At 40.4% G+C, this 18903-nt stretch overlaps 2 protein-coding genes across 2 annotated transcripts in view; both read right to left on the bottom strand.

The window, feature by feature from the left end:
• The window catches only part of LOC138968347 (uncharacterized), a 68522-nt gene that overhangs the window by 12276 nt on the left and 37343 nt on the right, over positions 1–18903 (bottom strand). The window contains exons 15-21 of the mRNA XM_070340902.1: positions 18157–18272; positions 17929–18014; positions 16796–16962; positions 16118–16343; positions 14767–14838; positions 14258–14347; positions 12395–12561 (exon numbers count right to left, since the gene is read on the bottom strand). Of these exons, the coding sequence (XP_070197003.1) occupies positions 12395–12561; positions 14258–14347; positions 14767–14838; positions 16118–16343; positions 16796–16962; positions 17929–18014; positions 18157–18272 (924 nt within the window). The remainder of the gene's footprint in view (positions 1–12394; positions 12562–14257; positions 14348–14766; positions 14839–16117; positions 16344–16795; positions 16963–17928; positions 18015–18156; positions 18273–18903) is intronic.
• On the bottom strand, positions 251–12051 carry LOC138968348 (uncharacterized). Its single transcript, XM_070340903.1, has 5 exons — positions 11357–12051; positions 9670–9990; positions 7683–7788; positions 6122–6319; positions 251–5502 (listed from the first exon to the last, which is right to left on the bottom strand). The coding sequence occupies exons 1-5, from the start codon at positions 11415–11417 to the stop codon at positions 3780–3782; spliced, it is 2409 nt and encodes an 802-aa protein (XP_070197004.1). The 5' UTR covers positions 11418–12051; the 3' UTR covers positions 251–3779.

The raw sequence follows: 18903 nt of genomic DNA, 5'->3' as shown, positions 1-18903 counted from the left end.
GACTTGTTTTTATTTCCTTTATATACACATAAACATAGTATAGCAGACATCATACACCGAGTTTATCAACAAAGCGCATACACACGTACATACCTAGACAAGACACAGACATAGACAGTAGGGTGGGTTGTTGAAAAGACAGGGGATATGGAAGGGGGGGGGGGGGTAACTGAGGTTGTTGGGGGGGGGGGGGGTAACTGAGGTTGGGGGGGGGGGGAGGGGGGGTAGGTGGGGACGGTGGTCAGCCTCCAAGTATACATGGGGTTTAATTATCGGCATAAAAGTACTGTATAACCTGTTGTGAGTAAATGGGTCAGGGGGTATCACATTCAAAAATGTTCATACGAAATCAATCAATACAATTATCCTATAGCATCAATGAAAAAAGTGTCTATATAAACACCACTCTTTTTCAAATTTACCATAATAATTATTTACACTAGCATTATACTTTTCGATCAAAAACCTTTGTTTAACAATTTTCACAAAAACATTTAATGTTGGGACTGACTTATTTAATTTGGCTCCAAATATACTTTGTTTGGCAAGGAGAATAAACAAATCAAAAACAGCATCCGTATGAAAGTTGTCTAAATACCCTAAAATGACAAGCTCTTTTGACAAATTCAAATCCGGGAACGTAGAAGAAGAAGAAGACAAATTCAAATTACTGCAATGTGTGAAATTTTGACATAACAATTCTGTGAAATCAGACCAAAAAAGCTTAACTCTTGTGCACTCCCAAAACAAATGTTCTAAGGTTTCCTCTTCCTGTGTACAAAAGCTACATAGTGATGTGTCAGAAATTTTCATCAAAAATAACAGGCGTTGAGTGGGAAAAATTCTATGTAGTATTCTATATTGGAACCACCTTAGGTATGTGTCTTGTGTAGTTCGCCTTATTGTCAGAAATACCTTTCCAACATTTACATCAAAATTTAATAAATCAGCCCATTTTTCCATGCACTGTAAATTGCCATCATTTTTCACAAGATGGGTATATATATGTTTTACTCCACCTTTAGCTATTTGTTTCCATACAACATCATCACCAATATGAAAAACATTGTTTAAAACTGCATCTAACTTTAGTCTTTTATGAAAATTCTTAACTGAGCGCATAACGCCCTCGAAAAAAACAAAATTCAGTTGTAAATTTGGATGTTTCAATTTAAAATCGTTATATGACAAAAAAACCATCGGCTCTCATCAAGTGACCGACAAGTAATAATGCCGTTTTCCATCCAATTCCTGTTAAAAATAACCTTTTTATCTATGCAAATATGTACATTATAATACAGACGCTCTGAAGCAAAATCACTCAAGGAGATGGGGACACATTTGCATGCAAAATGTTTATAATGTTTGAAAACATCTCTCCAGAAAGAATTTTGAACTCTTTGCATCAATATGTTTCCAAACTCACCTCCTCTCTTGTGAATGTTATGTACAAGTGGACACAGAGCTTTTAGAAGTTTAGTTACTTTTCCTTCACTACAAAGGACTCGCTGTAACCATGATATCTTCAGAGCTGACAAAAAGCATTTCAAATCCACCATTTTAAGCCCCCCCCCCCCCCCTCTTCAAACGACTGATATGCTGTTGTTCTCTTTATTCTATCTTTCTTACCATTCCATAGAAATGAAAAAAATAACCTATTCAAATCAAACAAAAACTTATCATCAGGGTCTGGTAAACTCATAAACAGATGAGTTAACTTAGACAGCGCCAAACTCTTAATAATAAGAACTAGATTTTACACAGAATGTATTTCACCTACAGTAAGAAACAAAATGTGCAAATTGCATCGTCTGTCGACCAGCCACAGAAGCAAACCTGGCCATGTATACGTGTACCTAATACACATCCAACAACCCAGAAACATGCGTCTTTGTTTTTTAGAATGTGAAAAGGATATTGAGCAATTTCCTGCGGAATATGGCCCATTATGATTGCAGTAGGGCTGTTTGAGCCAACCCTATCACAACCCCCGAATCCCCCACGTGCCTACCAGAATAGCAATATATAAACATACCTATTATTAAGTACAAAACTTTAAAATATTACATAATAATTGAAAAATTCTGAATTCAATATGGTACACATGTAACAGAGCAAAAATCACTAAGAACATCTAGCATGAATACAAATTAAAAATAAAAATGATTATACAGTTAACTGCAAAATCATAAGAACATTATAATTAGAAGTAGTGTTGACGGAGCAAATGAAGGGGGATAGGAAATTGTAGATAATATACCCGTGGAAACATCTAAATAGCAATTCACATGGTAGTAAGTACAGCAGATTATAACAAACAATCCTCGATTTCAAATTGTTCAACTAGCACAGGAAAGAAGCTGCACACAGCCAAAATTCATAATCAGCAGTTCAGGGATGTCGTTAGGCATCGGACATCGGACAGACCGATTCAGAGGCTCAAATGTCTGATTCACAGCCGCATGGCGGTCACATGTCCTATCTTTTTGAACTGAGCGCTGACATCCCTGTCCGATAAGAACTCAATTCCTTCGGACAGCGCGATACTCGTTAATGTTCCTTTCAAGATACACATTTTCAAAAAGCGACCAAGCACTCTCGCGTATAGGTGCACTAAAGTTGTGCAATGCGGATGTTGCGTTTGGGTGACACCTTTCTGCAGCACATTAAAGTTAGGAGTATGGAAGACAACTCCAACTGACTTAGTCTTGCGTCTGCTTTTGCTTCAGTTCGAGACATTTTGACGAAGCGCACTTAGTTATGCCACCGAAAAATAGAAATAAAACCTGCCAAAGTTCAACAAAAGCTGAACACGTTTCGCTATTCAACGGCATCCTGTGCTACATTAGGGTCAAAAACAGGGGGTAACACGGCGAGCGTCATTCTTGAAAATGAAACAATTCTGATGTCCTATTGAAATTTCTGAAAGCGGTCAAATGTCCTATTGATGCTGAAGAGCTAGGAAATTTGTCCTATAGGGATGAATATGTAGCAACATCCCTGGCAGTCTACCACGACCAATGAAAATTGACGCTCTCATTAACTTGATTAAGACTAAGTACAATTTTTCACGCAACTCAAAAGTTATGAAATATTCTCTTAATTTCTCTCAAACGTTGTTGCTGTTCATTATTAAGATTATTTAGCTTTTTTCACCTGCACAAAAAGGTGTTTACTTCACTGTAAGCAAGTTAATTTTCTTGAGACAAAAGTTAGTCGCCAAGTGAAATTTTGTAACGCTCCTTTCTTAAGTTCTGACAACATTTTGTGCCCGACTCCAAATGGGTTTTCAGTTTGTAGTTTATCAACCTTGAGTATGCATCACTTTTGTCACCCCTCTGTTAATAGCATGCAATACCAAATATAATGTAAAATGATGACATTTCATAATAAGTGACACTACAAAGGGGAACATCAAATATGTACTGTACAAACAATTTCAAATACTCTGAGCAAGCTTTTTTGTGATGCAGAGTATTGAACACTCACATCTAAAACCATCAGAGATATTCTCAATATCTATATTTTCAATTTTCATTCAAAATATTTTTGCAGCACAGTTCGATCATCATGCAATGCAAATATTTTATGCATTTTATGCATGTAGTTATGACTTCATCACCTTCAAAGTGTCTTTGCACTTCAGTTATAGTATCACTCATTTGCACTATAGACTTTAACAGAAAGACAAAGTTAAATAGAACAGTTTCAAGTCCAGATATATATCTAAGCTCTTGAATTGGGGCTACACCTGAAAGAAACGGAGCAAGCTTGACATACTACAGGATGCCTGCAGTATCACAGTTTTTGCAGTACCATTTTGCCCCTTGTTCGCAGTAATGTGACCAGTCTGTGCTTTTCCCCATACCAGCACATTTTCTGTGAAACCATGCACGACAAGAATCACAAGTGATCCAGTGCTGTCGTTTCTTGTACTGGCCCTTGCACAGATGACACTTTGAGGGACTTGATGAAGGCATAACTGTTTGAATCCCTGAACCTATGTCGATTGCACTCTCACTCTCAGTTCCGGATGTACTTGGCATGGAAGGACCAGCACATGCCATACCTTCAGCTACAGGTTGAGTGCAAAAGTCCTTCAGCTGTTGCATGAGATCGTCTTTCTTCATTCGCATTGATGATCTAACTTTGTAGAAATCACAAATTGTGACCAATTGATTCTTGGTAAAGTGGTCGCAGCTGCCCCCTGACTGCAACACTGCCTGCAGTCGATGCAGAAAGACAATCTTCCCATGGGAAGCATCCTCATCAAAGTAATAATATGATAGTTGCGCTTCTTGCTTTGTTTTCATTTTCTTTATTTTTATTTGAATTCTGTGTGCAGCTTCTTTTTGCACCTGCAGCTGATGTAAGAAATCTTTTCGAAATTGGTTATTCAAAATGTTTAAAGAAATGTGTACAATGTCCCTGAACAGCCCTGTGAGACATTCAACTCTGTCAACCACCCTCTTCAAGACACCTTCTATGGAGTTTTCATTATCTCCAAGTCTTGAAGATGGTGGGGCAGAAAAAATGTGTGTCCACAGACTGAACAGGTGTACATCATCAATCACTTTGTCAACTACAAAATGATAGAGGAGCTTCCCATGGTCATGAAGATTGTCTTCCGTTTGCAAGGACAAAATGGTTAAAACAAGACACTCAAAAAACACATACACAGTGTCGGTGACATGCGTCAGGCTCTGCCTCACATTCTGCTTGCGTGCAGTTTCGGACAAACTATCTGAATCTGACGTCAGAGCTGATGCCTCGGATTCAGTAAGACTTGCTTGTCCAAGGAGATCAAGTGCGTTGTCAGCGTCACAAAGTGCCTGCTCAGCTGCTTCACCTTTCTTAAATATATTATTCATGAGAGCTTTCCGCTTCCTTTCGCGCAGTTTCGCAATACAATATCCGGCTACGTGGCGCACCTTGGCCCTGCAGTCTGGTGCATCGGAGAGGTCTGGTTGTAGTCTGATGTTCGACTTCTCTGCAGTGCCAGGAACGTTTGGTTGTCTTCTTCTGGCTTCTTGGTGGACGACGAGTTGTCGGACTTTCAACACCAGTGCGTGAGCAACCAAGAAGTTCGCATCGGTAACAGCAGCTTCACAACCAAACAAGAAACGGCAGAGGACAAAGTATTGCCTGGAAGAAAGAAAAGCATGACACTCTGAATAAAATATGGTTATCAGTCTGCTGTCAACTTTCTCTGCGGATGAGAGGGCCAGAATCTTTCGCAGCATGAAGCCATAGACTTTCCTGAGGAACTCATCAACCAGTACAGGTGTCATAAGCAGCTGTTTAGCAGCTTGGGAAACTGATTTTTGTTGTGGCGTCACCTGTTTATTTGTGAGATCCACAAGAACTGCCTTGAACTCCAGTGGAGTGCAGTCCAGATCAACATCTGGGTCGTCGTCTAGGGGTTCCTGATCCATCCCTTCCAGTGGAACGTCTTCTTCACGTGGCTCATTGGCTGTGTCCTCAGCATATGTAGTTTGGAACCTGAAAGACACGAGAAAAATATATACTCGACCTGATCAAGCCTTTTTGAATACCCCGATTTAATATAAGTACACACCTGTCATTAACAGCAAAAATTAATATGGTTTTATGTGATCATTATCATTGTTTTATGATTGCTTTATGAATACAAATTTGGTTGCAAGAAAAAATGTTTGCTGTCTTTTGCTGGAGAGCATACTGGGTGGTGCCATAAGTAATGCATATTGGAAGACGTAAATTTAGAGTGGTCCATTTTGATCGTCCAAAAGAAACAGTAAGAAAAAGTTTATTTGCCTCAAACCTTTGGACTTCTGGTATTTTGTTGATTGTCCTTTGCTCATTATAACTGAATCTTATTTGCAAGAAAGCAACACATACATATTATTCAACTGAGAGATAACTCCTGGGACAAAAAGGTCACATCCTATGTGACATTTTGTGACACTCTGTTGTTTAGTTCCAACGAAGCTAAGTTTCACGCTACACTTTTAATTTCAGAGTGTAGTTTATCAACCTGGAGTATGCATCACTAATTTATCAACCCTTTGTACAAGAGTAGCATGATGATTGATGATAAAAATGTTTATGAGTGGCAACAGAGACAAGATAATGAACTTACCTTTTGTGCCTGCAACAGGTCAAATTTTCGTTGACTTCAGCGGAACCAACTTTGTAGTAGTCATGCACGGTAGAAGGTTGAGGAAGAACTTTTCTTGTGTCAAAGTTCACCACTCGCAAGCCTTCAATGCTTCTTGCTCGACCCAAGGCAACTCCAATTTGGCCAGGTTGGAAGACTTCTTCACAGTCAATCTCCACCCTTGAATGAAGAAACCAACCTTCTAGTTCTATTTATCACACAATCAAACATTTTTATTTACGATTTAAATGCGGTATGTTTGAATTGTTTGCTCCAATCACAAAAGTAGATCCCACAAAGTCTAGCTCCTAAACATGTATGTTGGGTAATAACATTTTTGTTGCTGGGTAAGTTGCCGAAAATGATTCCCCCCTCTGCTTCTTTCTCTTTGTAAACTTAAATTATTTTTCAGTAACTTACCCAACAACCAAAATCACAACGGGTCGGAATCCTTGATAGCTCATGGGTAGAGAATGTACACATTGTGGATCTACTTTTTGTGACTCAAAAGTTCAGAACACTCTAATGTACAAAATATACATTTCTGGAGCAAACAATACAACCATACAGCAACTACAGGCTTGAACATATGAATCTCAATATGAATTCCATGAGTTTGGTTGTTTTCTGAATTCAGATCTGCCGTGCACAATCATTTATAGCTAGCACGATTCCAAGGCAAGTAACTCTCATGTTTTGTCAAGCAACACGAGTAGTTCCCCTTTCAGATTTTAGCTGCATCGACAAGAGACTGCAATCCGACGGTAAGTTTTCAACAATATTTCATTTTATAAACAGATCACACCCAATCAAATGCAAACATCTAATCAATGTAAAGAACATGCAGCAGTTTCACACCCTATTTTGCCCCAGAAAACTGAACTTCATACAGTTTTTAACATTTGAACATGGGTGTAAAACTTCGTCTGCTAGTCACATTCAAGGAAAGAACATTTCCTGAGCGATACCAAAACATGAACAGAACACACACTATCTGACTTTACCGCCACAGCAGAATAACAACATAACTGTGTAATTGATTTTAGTCAAGAACAGGAAATATCAAAAATAATGGTCTCAGTTCGCGGTCATGAAAAACATCGCATTTTTCATGATCCGCTAACTTCGACGATTATTTTTAATAATCACTGAGACTTGGCATGTAACCTCTACATAACTAGCCATACAAGTTTACAGAGAGAAAGAAGCAGAGGGCAAAAAAAAGAGAATAATACATGGTTTGCTGTGTCGTACCAGATTTGTTTAGTTAAAAAAAATATATATTGACCTGCAAGCGAAAGCACACAATTTTTGTAGGCCATGCAGTTAAAAAAAAAGCAATTGCAGAAAATAACCTATTAGTCATATGTGTATGTTGAGATCATGGGAGTTTGTGAAACATAGGTGCTCAGTTTTAACTGGTTGACCACATATTGGTATTGTTTGGCTCTCTGGAACCGGGCATCACTAAAGCGGGATGCAAGTCTCAAACACATGCAAATCCTGGTAGAGTTATTTCCAAACATTGTCTATTGCAAGCTACCTTTCAAGTGTCAGTCCTTGAGCTTTGTGGATGGTCAGTGCGAAGCTAGGAACTACTTGAAACTGATGCCTCACAGCGATGTCCTTCTTCTGTCGAGGATCATGGACTACAAACAAAATGAAAGTACAATCTTATCAATACATCTATACATATCAGGGATGGCCAAATCTCGAAATTTTAACTCACCAAACGGGTGAGTAACTTACAAGAAAGTTACTTACTTATGCCTTTGACCTCGTCCTGGGCATAGGCTGCCAACAAGAGTTTGCACACACACCGGCTGTGAATATGGTCGGCAGCCTCAAAAAAATTTGTTATCTTCCAGCCTCCGACCCCCTTCCTGGACACCTTGCACATGCATTGCTGAAATCCAAAGTGATTATCCACAAGACCATCCCTGACTCAGCGAACTCGCTAAGTCTTCGCACAAACGAATCGAATGACCGTACACCATGATATTTCCACACTTGCAGGATGACCCAGATTTCGCTGATCTAGCCACTGTTTTTGGAACGAATACCTGGAGTTATGCTCAGCGCTAACTACACTGATCAACCACAGTTTTTCCCAAACAAATTGTGTCAGTGTGCACCCCTGCACCTTACGAGGTATAACTTGACCACATAAAAACATCAAATTCAGTACTTATTCCTTCGAACCAAGTCGAATCTCCCCTTCGATGAAAAAACTTGTCAGTGTTGTAGCGTCCCTTTTGAGAAGTGGCCTTGACCCTTGATAGCGAATCTATCATGACAAGAAAGGTGGACTAGGCCAGTGGACTCAAAATAAAGTGGGATCGGTCTTGGGACCTGTCACTAAACTCCTCAACTTAAATTTCATTTGTATTTTTGAACAAAATATGACATTTTACTCAGATCTTGACAGTCACTGTTCACCTCGACTGCTAGCGCGGTCTTGGAAGAACACTGACTGTCTCGATCTGTGTAAAATGTCATATTTTGGTAAAATATTCAAATAACGTGTAGTAAAGTCTAAAAAAGGATGAAGTCTTACATCAGGAAGCCTTTAAAGTTTGTATGTGTGCTGTACGTTGTACAGTAAGCTATAAGGCTGATTGTATGTGTGCTGTACGTAGTACAGTAAGCTATAAGGCTGATTGTATGTGTGCTGTACGTAGTACAGTAAGCTATAAGGCGGATTTTGCAGATTCTTTTTTCATAACCTCTCAAAATTCACATCTATTTTAAGACTCCTTCCTGTTCCAATACCTGTTTTTCTGAAAATGTTGAACATTTTAGAAGTCAGGTTCCATTTTGAAGATAAAGCGCTAAGAGTAGACATTTTTCTAGAATAGCGCTATAAAAGTTTGCATTATTATTATTATAAATCAGAGTACATTGTGTAATAATTAACAATATCAAATATTCCATCCACATAAACAATGTGAGATGAATGGTGGTTTCTTGCCCGACCAGCGTTTTAGCCTGTTTGAGGGAAGCATATTGTTGTTTGTTTCATCTTTATGAACTGAGGATGGTTGTTTTTTTAAATTTTACCCAGGTTGTTTTACAGCAGATTTTAGACCCCTCAATCTAAAACTTATTCCTCCATTTTAAGACCATGATTTCTCTTTAACCTTTACACTGGTGCAATTCTGTAACACATGTTACATAGCCACTGGTGAATTAACAGAGAGAAAAAAAACAAAAAACGGTCATATAGGTTTTCGCATCCATGGAAGGTAATCGGAACCGACCAAACAGACTGAGCCAGTAGCGCGACATATGTCGTGACAACCAGGTGACAGTATAGGTAAAGTAGCGCGACATATGTCGCGACAACCAGCCTAAGGGTTAATAATCTCTGTATATTTACCCTTCCTCTTTTCTTAAGACCTATAAATTGTGTCAGATTTTGAATTGTCTCAAAAAATTGGGGTGGCGGGTGCCCACTGTAAATGAAAATGATGACAAAATAAAATGTAAACTCAGTAAAAATTCAGGTAAACAAAAAAACACAGGCATACCTGAGAAAGCAATACGGCTCAACTCCACTGTCATGTTGGTCTTCTCGAAGTGGACAACCACTTTGTCATGGTGGAGGTCCACAACATGGCCAAGACTGCCGTTGACTAACTGGTCGCTTATGTTGCGGATCAGCATAACTGGACAATCTGTCTCTCTCACACTGTGTCGGCCATCCGCGATTCCTGACCAGCGGTGTAGAGTCATGGCTCCCACTGGTAGGCTCTGGCAAGCGATGCCAGTTGTTGCTGTCACTGCAACTTTTCGCCCGGATAACCGAAGACTGTGGCATAATTCTGCAACGAGTGTTGTTTTCCCAGTGCCTGTCAAACACACAAATAATTAAAGAGAATCGCAAGTACATTTTATAAGATCATGATTTTGGGGGTCAATTTCATAAAACCACTTGTAAATACTGTACTAATAATCAAAAACATTTTCAAAATTGATATACCTGTTAAACCTGTGATAAATATGTATATAATAAATATGTTTAAAATCAAAGAATTTACTCTTTTCTGAATGTGTGAGTTCTGTCGCGTGTTTCTTTCAGGTGAGATATTCTTTCGGCTAGCCACTCGCGAAGCTAGGAGGCGAGATTGTCTATGAAACGGTTTTGTGGCTAGCTACACAAGAATTAAACACCATTGGTTGATTCCGAAAAGGTCGTCTGCACTGGTCGGTAAAAAACCATGGACAGCCAATTGGATGGGTAGCTGAGTGACCGCCATATTTTCTCGCCAAGCGAGCAAGCCTAAAGCTACCTAGCGTTTGAGGCGAGAATTCTAGCGTCACTCGCGGTGAGATGTGCCCAAGAAACGGTACTTCCTCGCCCCACTCGCCTTTAAGAAACAGACTGGTGAGGTCTGTCTAAACTTGAAGTTAATTCATGACTCTTTGAATGTTTTAGAGAATAAATCATTTGTACTTGAACTCAACCACAGAAATAAAAAATTCTCTGGGCAAATTAATTTTGCATAAATTACAATTTCAATACAATGCACACATAATTTAGTTGACATAAAAAGCTACAACTTTCACCTTCCAGCACAGCTAGTTTATAAAAACAAGCAAACAACAATAAAACGCATTAAAACACATTTTTCCATGCAACAGTCTACAATATAATCTTTAAATCTAATAACAAACAAACAAACAAACAAACAAAAACAAGTGACTGATGTCACCCAAAAACTAGCTGACTTGTCTTGATTCTTGAACTAACCACCACTACAACCCTCCAGTCAGAATCGTATGCTTGTCCATGAAAGTAGGTCAACTAAGCAGGGGGCTGCTACTCGATTCCTTCACCAATTCTTTTCTTAGCCATCTTGAATCTTGATTCTCGCTAACAAAGAGACGGAGAGGCGGGGCTAACAGTGGGAGGAGCCATAATCATAACGACCGCGTTTTACAAAGTGAAACGATCACTGCAGACAAACATTACGTTTTGGAAACCTATTGTGGTTCTTGAGTTTACCTGGGGGCATAATAAACCAGGAATGAACTACATTTTAAGTTACAGCTTGCTGTTTCTTCAACAACATCAACAACAGCCAACATTTCTTTAGGTCTTCATCAGTTCATGTTACGAAAACTGGTAAACCGTCAAAGTTCTCTTTTTATCTAAACTTCAAGTAAGTTTAAAGCCTATTCATCAACAAAAGTAAAGTTAAGAAGTGTACATACCTGCTTGTCCAAGAATAATGACGTTGTGTCCAAGCTCGACTAATTCACGTGCTTCTTCCATTTAGAGTGGACAAGTCGAAAGGGCGGTCGAAGAACGCCCAATGCCGGAGCAGACGGTTTTCTGAGCATGCGCTGTAAAACTTTTACTGCGGAACGCTCCGGATGTAACCTTTTGTGGCCTTTGAACCTGGTTAACTGCCGGTAGGATTCGATCTTCGCAATGTTAAGCTCAAAGAGAATGTTTTGTGTATCATTTCACGTGTTTGGGGGCTGCTGTGTAACTCGTCAGTTGTAGTGGACTAATTGCAGGCCGCTAGAATGCTGTACACCCTTGAGAGCGTACGAAAAGCGGAAAACATCGGCGCGAGTTGCACTTTCGATTTGTCGAGGCTCCAGGTTCCTCTCATGGAGTGGTGTGGACACCGAGCCCGTTCTTGACAAACTTCTCGAAGTTGGTGAATGGTTATTTCGAGTTTGTTGCATGAAGTGAAAGCTTAATCATTTTTGTTTGTGTGTGAGTTTCGTGCGTTCGGGAAGGGGGTGCAGAAAGTGATGTAGAAAGCTTGAAACGGAGCGAGTCGGCAGTGCGGAGCACTCTGCGTTATATTCCTTGTAGTATATAGTACTAGTAGTATGTCGTAGTAGTGGACTGTAAATAATGATCGACCGGCGATTTGATACAAGCTCCTGTGGCCACACCTGCCCAAGCGACACAGTCTTTTATCATTGTGAATCATACGTCAATCAAAAGGGACATGCATTTGCGGAATATTTAAATTCATGATTGCGCTTTATTTTTGTATATGCACACGAGAAAGAGAACGCATTTTGTACCAGATGTTGACGCGGCCATGTTGCCAATGTTATGGAAGGGAAGTAACTGTAAACTTGTTAAACTAGTGTAGGAGTTACTCCCCTTATTACAAGGAGCAGACGACACATTCTGTCTAATAATACTTAGTTTTTATTGGGTTTGTATGCGGAAAGAAGATTACTTTCTTCGTATTTATTACATTTAACATTGATAAATCGATTTACCTGTGTTCCTGCGTTGTCTTGGCAAAATATTTCTCGCCGAAAGTTTCTTGAAGTAAGTTTGAAGCAGACGCGCATCAGTGTATGGGTACTCCATATTCAGCTCTGTCAGAATCGACTTGAATTTGTCGTTCTTGAAGCTGCTCAGACTTGATAACGACTGCTCATCACTGAAACAGGCAAAACCAGGTACAACATATCTGCTTAAATGTAAGAATTAAAAGTGTTGCACTACCAAGATGATGCCTTTATTATTTGTGTCAGTTCCTAGACTGCGATTTGCCCCATCCCGGCCGCTTCCCTCCAAGTATAATTATTTATATTATATCCTGACAACTGACAGGCACATGATATTGGATTGTCACGTGGTTAGGGTTGCGGAAGCTCTATTCTACTACAATGTCAACTAATGTGTGTGACATATACACAGGCCCCGCCCACCTCGCGTCAAGTGCCTGTTACTGATCATCATCCTAACATTAACAAATGTGAACGTAATTGTGCTCTGATACCAGTTACGGATGTCAAATTTCCATAATGGATGGATAAAGAATAGTTAGTCGAAGAATATTCTTTTGCTCCATGTGGAAGGTTGTGAAAACATGTACATATTAGTAAATTAGATGTTTTCTCGCAGACGATATATTTAAACAAGTCGCGTAAGGCGAAAATACAATATTTAGTCAAGTAGCTGTCGAACTCACAGAATGAAACTGAACGCAATGCCATTTTTCAGCAAGACCGTATACTCGTGGCATCGTCAGTCCACCGCTCATGGCAAAGGCAGTGAAATTGACAAGAAGAGCGGGGTAGTAGTTGCGCTAAGAAGGATAGCACGCTTTTCTGTACCTCTCTTTGTTTTAACTTTCTGAGCGTGTTTATAATCCAAACATATCATATCTATATGTTTTTGGAATCAGGAACCGACAAGGAATAAGATGAAAGTGTTTTTAAATTTCGACAATTTAATTTTGATAATAGTTTTTGTATATTTAATTTTCAGAGCTTGTTTTTAATCCAAATATAACATATTTATATGTTTTTGGAATCAGAAAATGATGGAGAATAAGATAAACGAAAATTTGGATCGTTTTATAAATTTTTATTTTTTTTTACAATTTTCAGATTTTAATGACCAAAGTCATTAATTAATTTTTAAGCCACCAAGCTGAAATGCAATACCGAAGTCCGGGCTTCGTCGAAGATTACTTGACCAAAATTTCAACCAATTTGGTTGAAAAATGAGGGCGTGACAGTGCCGCCTCAACTTTCACGAAAAGCCGGATATGACGTCATCAAAGACATTTATCAAAAAAATGAAAAAAACGTTCGGGGATTTCATACCCAGGACCTCTCATGTCAAATTTCATAAAGATCGGTCCATTAGTTTAGTCTGAATCGCTCTACACACACACACAGACAGACAGACAGACACACGCACATACACCACGACCCTCGTTTCGATTCCCCCTCGATGTTAAAATATTTAGTCAAAACTTGACTAAATATAAAAAAAGACAGATTGACTGAAAAAGTACAAACGATCAAATGGTGGTGTTTCGGCAGTTGAGGGGCCAAAACTGGACAGGAAACCCTTTGTGAAAAACTGGTGTTCACTTGACTAATAGTACTGTGCAACTGCAAGGTCTTTTGTCTGTGTAAACTAAAAGTGATACGTCAGATATGAGATATATCATGCCAATTGCGATGTGTAAAAAAAGACCTCGAAAGATCTCCTGTTCCTACGTGTGCAATTTATCAGAAGGAAAAAGCCAGGCTTGGCTAATCGGCCTGCTGATGTTATGTTTTGAGAATAAAACGTCAGGCAAGAGAAGCATAGATCCGCAAATGTTGTTAAATGCTTACGTGATGTAAGATTCCAGAATTCTGGCCAGTTCGTTGTTGCTGGACCCGTGATCTCCATTTTTCTGTGCTTCTGATATTTGGGCAAGTAATCTGCACAGACAATAAATAATGGTATTAGATTTATCAGGTGCATTCATGAATATTAAATAAGTCCTCTTATTCAACCATCTCATATCGACCTCGTTAATCTGGATTCGTCTATCTAACACACACACACACACACACACACACACACACACACACACACACACACACACACACACATACACACACACACACACACGATCACACGTGCGAGCGCGAGCACACACACACACACACACTCCCCCCACCCACCCACACAAACGCACACACACAAACGCACACACAAACACACACACACACACACACACACACACACACACACTGACACTCCCCCCACCCGTCCACGGCACACACACACACACACAAACGCACACTCAAACACACACACACACACACACACACACACACACTTTGCACCACACTACCTTTTTCTCCAAGCATCAAAGGGAACCATAGAGAGGTAGTACCCGTTGGCGTTCATCCATTTGAACACCCACCTGCAACAGAAAACCACTTGAGGATGAAAGTCGCTTGTTCATTTCAATGCTTATTCTCTCAGGTGCCAAGAGAAAAGGTTCCGTACAACTCTCGCTTACTCTATTACACATGGCGTATGCATAAAGAGCGATTACTTCCCTTTGGTTATTTGATATCTTAACTCTGCCTCATTCTGTTTCAAGGCTGCCATATACGTAGCGTTCAATTCATTAATTAATTCATAATGTTTACATGTGCCAATAATGTTATAAAACTGTAGCCTACCTAAGGGGATATAATAACGATTGGCTGTAGCTTTCGAACACAGAAAACATTATTTCAGTATCAGTTGCAAAGTGGTGTTGACAGTCAGTGTCGAATGTAAACAGATCAGTCTCAAAGTGAAAGTGGATGTTTTCCGGAAATTGCGAAGTTAACAAGAATTCAGAAAAGCGCGCTTTCCTGCTTAGCACAATACGCTACCGCGCTAATCTGGCGTGTCAATATCACTACGTTTTGCACGTGGAAGGTGAGCGATTTCCTTCACGCGGGGATTGACGAAGCTGCACTGTCTGTGTTGACGGTCTAAAAATAGCCCAAGTCCTGGAGAACTGTTGCTAAACATAGCAACAAAGAATTAATTATTTCTCGTAATTGGTAAGGACTTCAAACCTAAAACTTTGCAGGAAGCTTAATTTATAGCCTACATCCCCGCAACGATGGGAAAAGCCCTGGAAGTAATTAAACTAATTAAATAGGACTATATGTCAGCCTTTAAGATTCTATAGAAAACCACTTGCTTACATCGAAACGTTTCACATCTTACGTAGGTGCAAAGTCTCACAGCTGAAAGAAAATTAGCCTGCATGTACAGAATCGAGTATGTTTCCAACTCCTTTGAGGAATATCAGTCTTTTTGACTGTGAAGGCCTTCCTCAATTGAGCCCATTACAGTTGACTTCGCAAAGATTTCGGGAAGTCTTTTTATCAGATATTCAGTGCCAAAGCTTCATGCAGCGAGCTTCGCAAAGAAGACCTCGCGAAGTCGACTGCGCCCAATTAATATCAGGTTTAAAGGTTATATTGATGTCAGCAAGTTCACATGATAATCTAAGCCTTTGTTCGTGAAGGCACAAACTATACACAGCAAAACATCAGTATCTACCATTTAATATACGTGCAGCATTTGAAATATCCGACGAGATAAACGCCTTCCCGCGTCTATTTGCCTCTGGACCGAGTCAAGAAAAGAAGTCTTGGTTTGTTTGTCACACTAATCGATATCGTCGTATGTCTTACTTTGCAGGCAGCGGCTTGTCGTTGATGATGTGCAGCGTCTTCCCAATGGCGGAGTTCGGGTTCTGGACCAGCTGCACGATCACCTGGGCAGCGAAGTCTACAGGAGTCATCTCCACCTCCCAGTCCACGTCCGGCGCGGTCCCGTAACGTGCGCAAGCCGCCAGCAGCAGCAGGGTGAAGTCTTGAGAGTTCCATGCAGCGTTCGTTCGGTCCCCTCCCAGGTTACCTGTAGATGGATGGATAGATGGTTGAGTTAGGAAAACATTGTGTCGTATTGAGGCGAGTCTTGTTTGTGTCTTTGTTAATTGTTTCTTGCTTTTATTTTGTTTGTTTTTTGTTTTTGTGTACTTTTGTTGGGGGCGGGGGTGGCTACCACAGTTTCGGGTTGGTTGGATGGTGTGTTGGATGGATGTATTTTGCTGTTTTTTTTATGTTACCAGTACCCTAGCAAAGAGAGCTCATGCACTACTTTGGTTTGTTGTTGTATCCAGTATAATTTTCGTCATGTTTTTTTTTTCTCCTTGCATATCTATTTTTTTATTTGTATTTGCCAAAGCACAGGTTATAAGACACCGCATACAAGCCTCTGAACAAAAGTGTTGTAAAATAGACACGAAAATTCAAGTACCAACGCTACCTCAAATGATCTACATAGCTGCTTTGATGTTTCCAGCTTACCGAGCCTGTAGATAGTGACGGGTAGCCCCCTCTGTCCAGCCTTGACCACGAGTTGTTCAGCCACCCACTTGGACTGAGAGTAGCCATCGGTTAGTAGTGTCCACTGCTCGGTCAAGTCGGCGTCCTCCGCGCAGCCCTTCTGGCCGTGAGGGAACACACCGTTGGTACTGCAAAGCCAACCATACTGGTGTCATACAGTGAAACCGGCATTTAAAGCCTGATATTCAGTGGTCCAAGTCGACTTCGCGACGACTCCTTCAAGAAGTTCGCTGCACGAAGTTTTGCACATTATGACCCCTAAATTTAACTTCTAAAGTCTGTCCTTGATTAAGCCCAAAGTTGACAAAAAGTTCAAGTTAGTGCAGCCAACTTCGTGAAGTAGACTGTGCTTCACAAAAAATATGCTATGTTCGAACAAACTTGAACTTGGACGTTGGTTTTGTCCCCTGCGCTTAGCAACTGCATTTCAGGGCTCTCTTATATTTTGTACCATGTATATGGTAAATGAATTCCAGTCAAAGAGTGTTCTAAAGAACGTTTCGCCGGTTATTTTTCTCCAAAACGGTACACCACATTTTACTTTATACGGACATTTACAATCACGCGCTTGCCCACATAAGGTACAAGAACTCCAGTCAAAGAGTGTACTAAATAATCTTCAGCCATTTTGTAACGCTTCGAGTTGTAGAGAATCGCTATGTAAATGTTGTATTATCATTATCATTAGTATTGGTAGTCAAATAAACGATAAAACTGAGATGTAATGACATCTGAGGCAGCAATGGCTAAATAGGAATATGCTTCTTCTTCTTCTTCTTCTTCTTCTTCTTCTTCTTCTTCTTCTTCTTCTTCTTCTTCTTCTTCTTCTTCTTCTTCTTCTTCTCCTTTCCCATCACCATGCGGCTAAACTGACAAGGTTGTTGATGTGATGAAGTCTGCAGTTCGCCGGAGGGACTCCGCTGGGCCCCACAGTTTCTCCTTCAGGTCCACCATCTCTGGCCAGAATTTGCTTCTCAGGTCCGCAAAGCCAAAAGTTGGGCATGTCTGGCAGACATGACTTTGTTCTGGGGTCTGCATGCCTGTTCCACACGGGCAGTCGTCTATAAATATGCTTCAATAAGCGAGTTGCTTACCTGATGTAGTGGATGGGTTTGACTTTGCCGGTAGAAGCAAAGAGAATGACATTTTCTGTGCCTAGGACATTTGGCCCATGCAATGCCTGAAAAAAAGACGAAAATACAGGTTGATAAACAATTCAGTGAAGCACGCACAAATTCCCCCGTCCGCCCGTCCCCACACCCCACTCCCCTTCTCCGCCCCCCCTCACCCCCCAACACGATGAAATGGGAAACAATACATACACTGTAGGGATAGGCGAGGTTGACGTTGGCCGCAGCGTGCACGATGAAGTCTGTGTCAGTACTGAGGTACGTGTAGTCATCGTCACTCATTCCGAGCTTCATCAGGGCCACGTTGCCTGCGTACAAAGAACAAGAGCTGCAGCACTCAATTGAAATACAGATAGATTCAGAAAGAAATGAACAAGAGCTGCAGCACTCAATTGAAATACAGGTAGATTCAGAAAGAAATGAACAAGAGCTGCAGCACTCAATTGAAAGGGGCTGGGCCGCTATTGCGCGGGTCCGCTATTGCGCGGGGCCGCTATTGCGCGGGTCTAACCCTAACCTTAACCCTATAGCAGACCCGCGCAATAGCGGACCCGTGCAATAGCGGGCCGACCCCAATTGAAATACAGATAGATTCAGAAAGAAATGAACAAGAGCTGCAGCACTCAATTGAAATACAGATAGATTCAGACAGAAATGAACAAACAACGAAACAATTAAAAATACAAACAAAGCAACAAAAACAGAAAGTCACTTGTTCATTCCAATGCTTTCGGTGCCAGGAGATTGGTTTTGCACAACTCCCACTTACTCTAATGCACATGCCGTACGCATTTAGAGCTCTTTTTTGAGAGCCAAAATAGCAAGGTACATATCCTTTATTATTGCTCCTTTATTATTGCTCAATTGTTCGTGCTGTTGGCATTGCCATTTGGTGTAAGATGGAACTTTCCTTAAACATAACACACACTCACGTAGGCC

Source organism: Littorina saxatilis, linkage group LG6, assembly GCF_037325665.1.
Source record: "Littorina saxatilis isolate snail1 linkage group LG6, US_GU_Lsax_2.0, whole genome shotgun sequence".
NCBI lineage: Eukaryota > Metazoa > Mollusca > Gastropoda > Littorinimorpha > Littorinidae > Littorina > Littorina saxatilis.
Note: the sequence above shows the minus strand (reverse complement) of the source record. Positions and strands in the feature narration are given on the sequence as shown.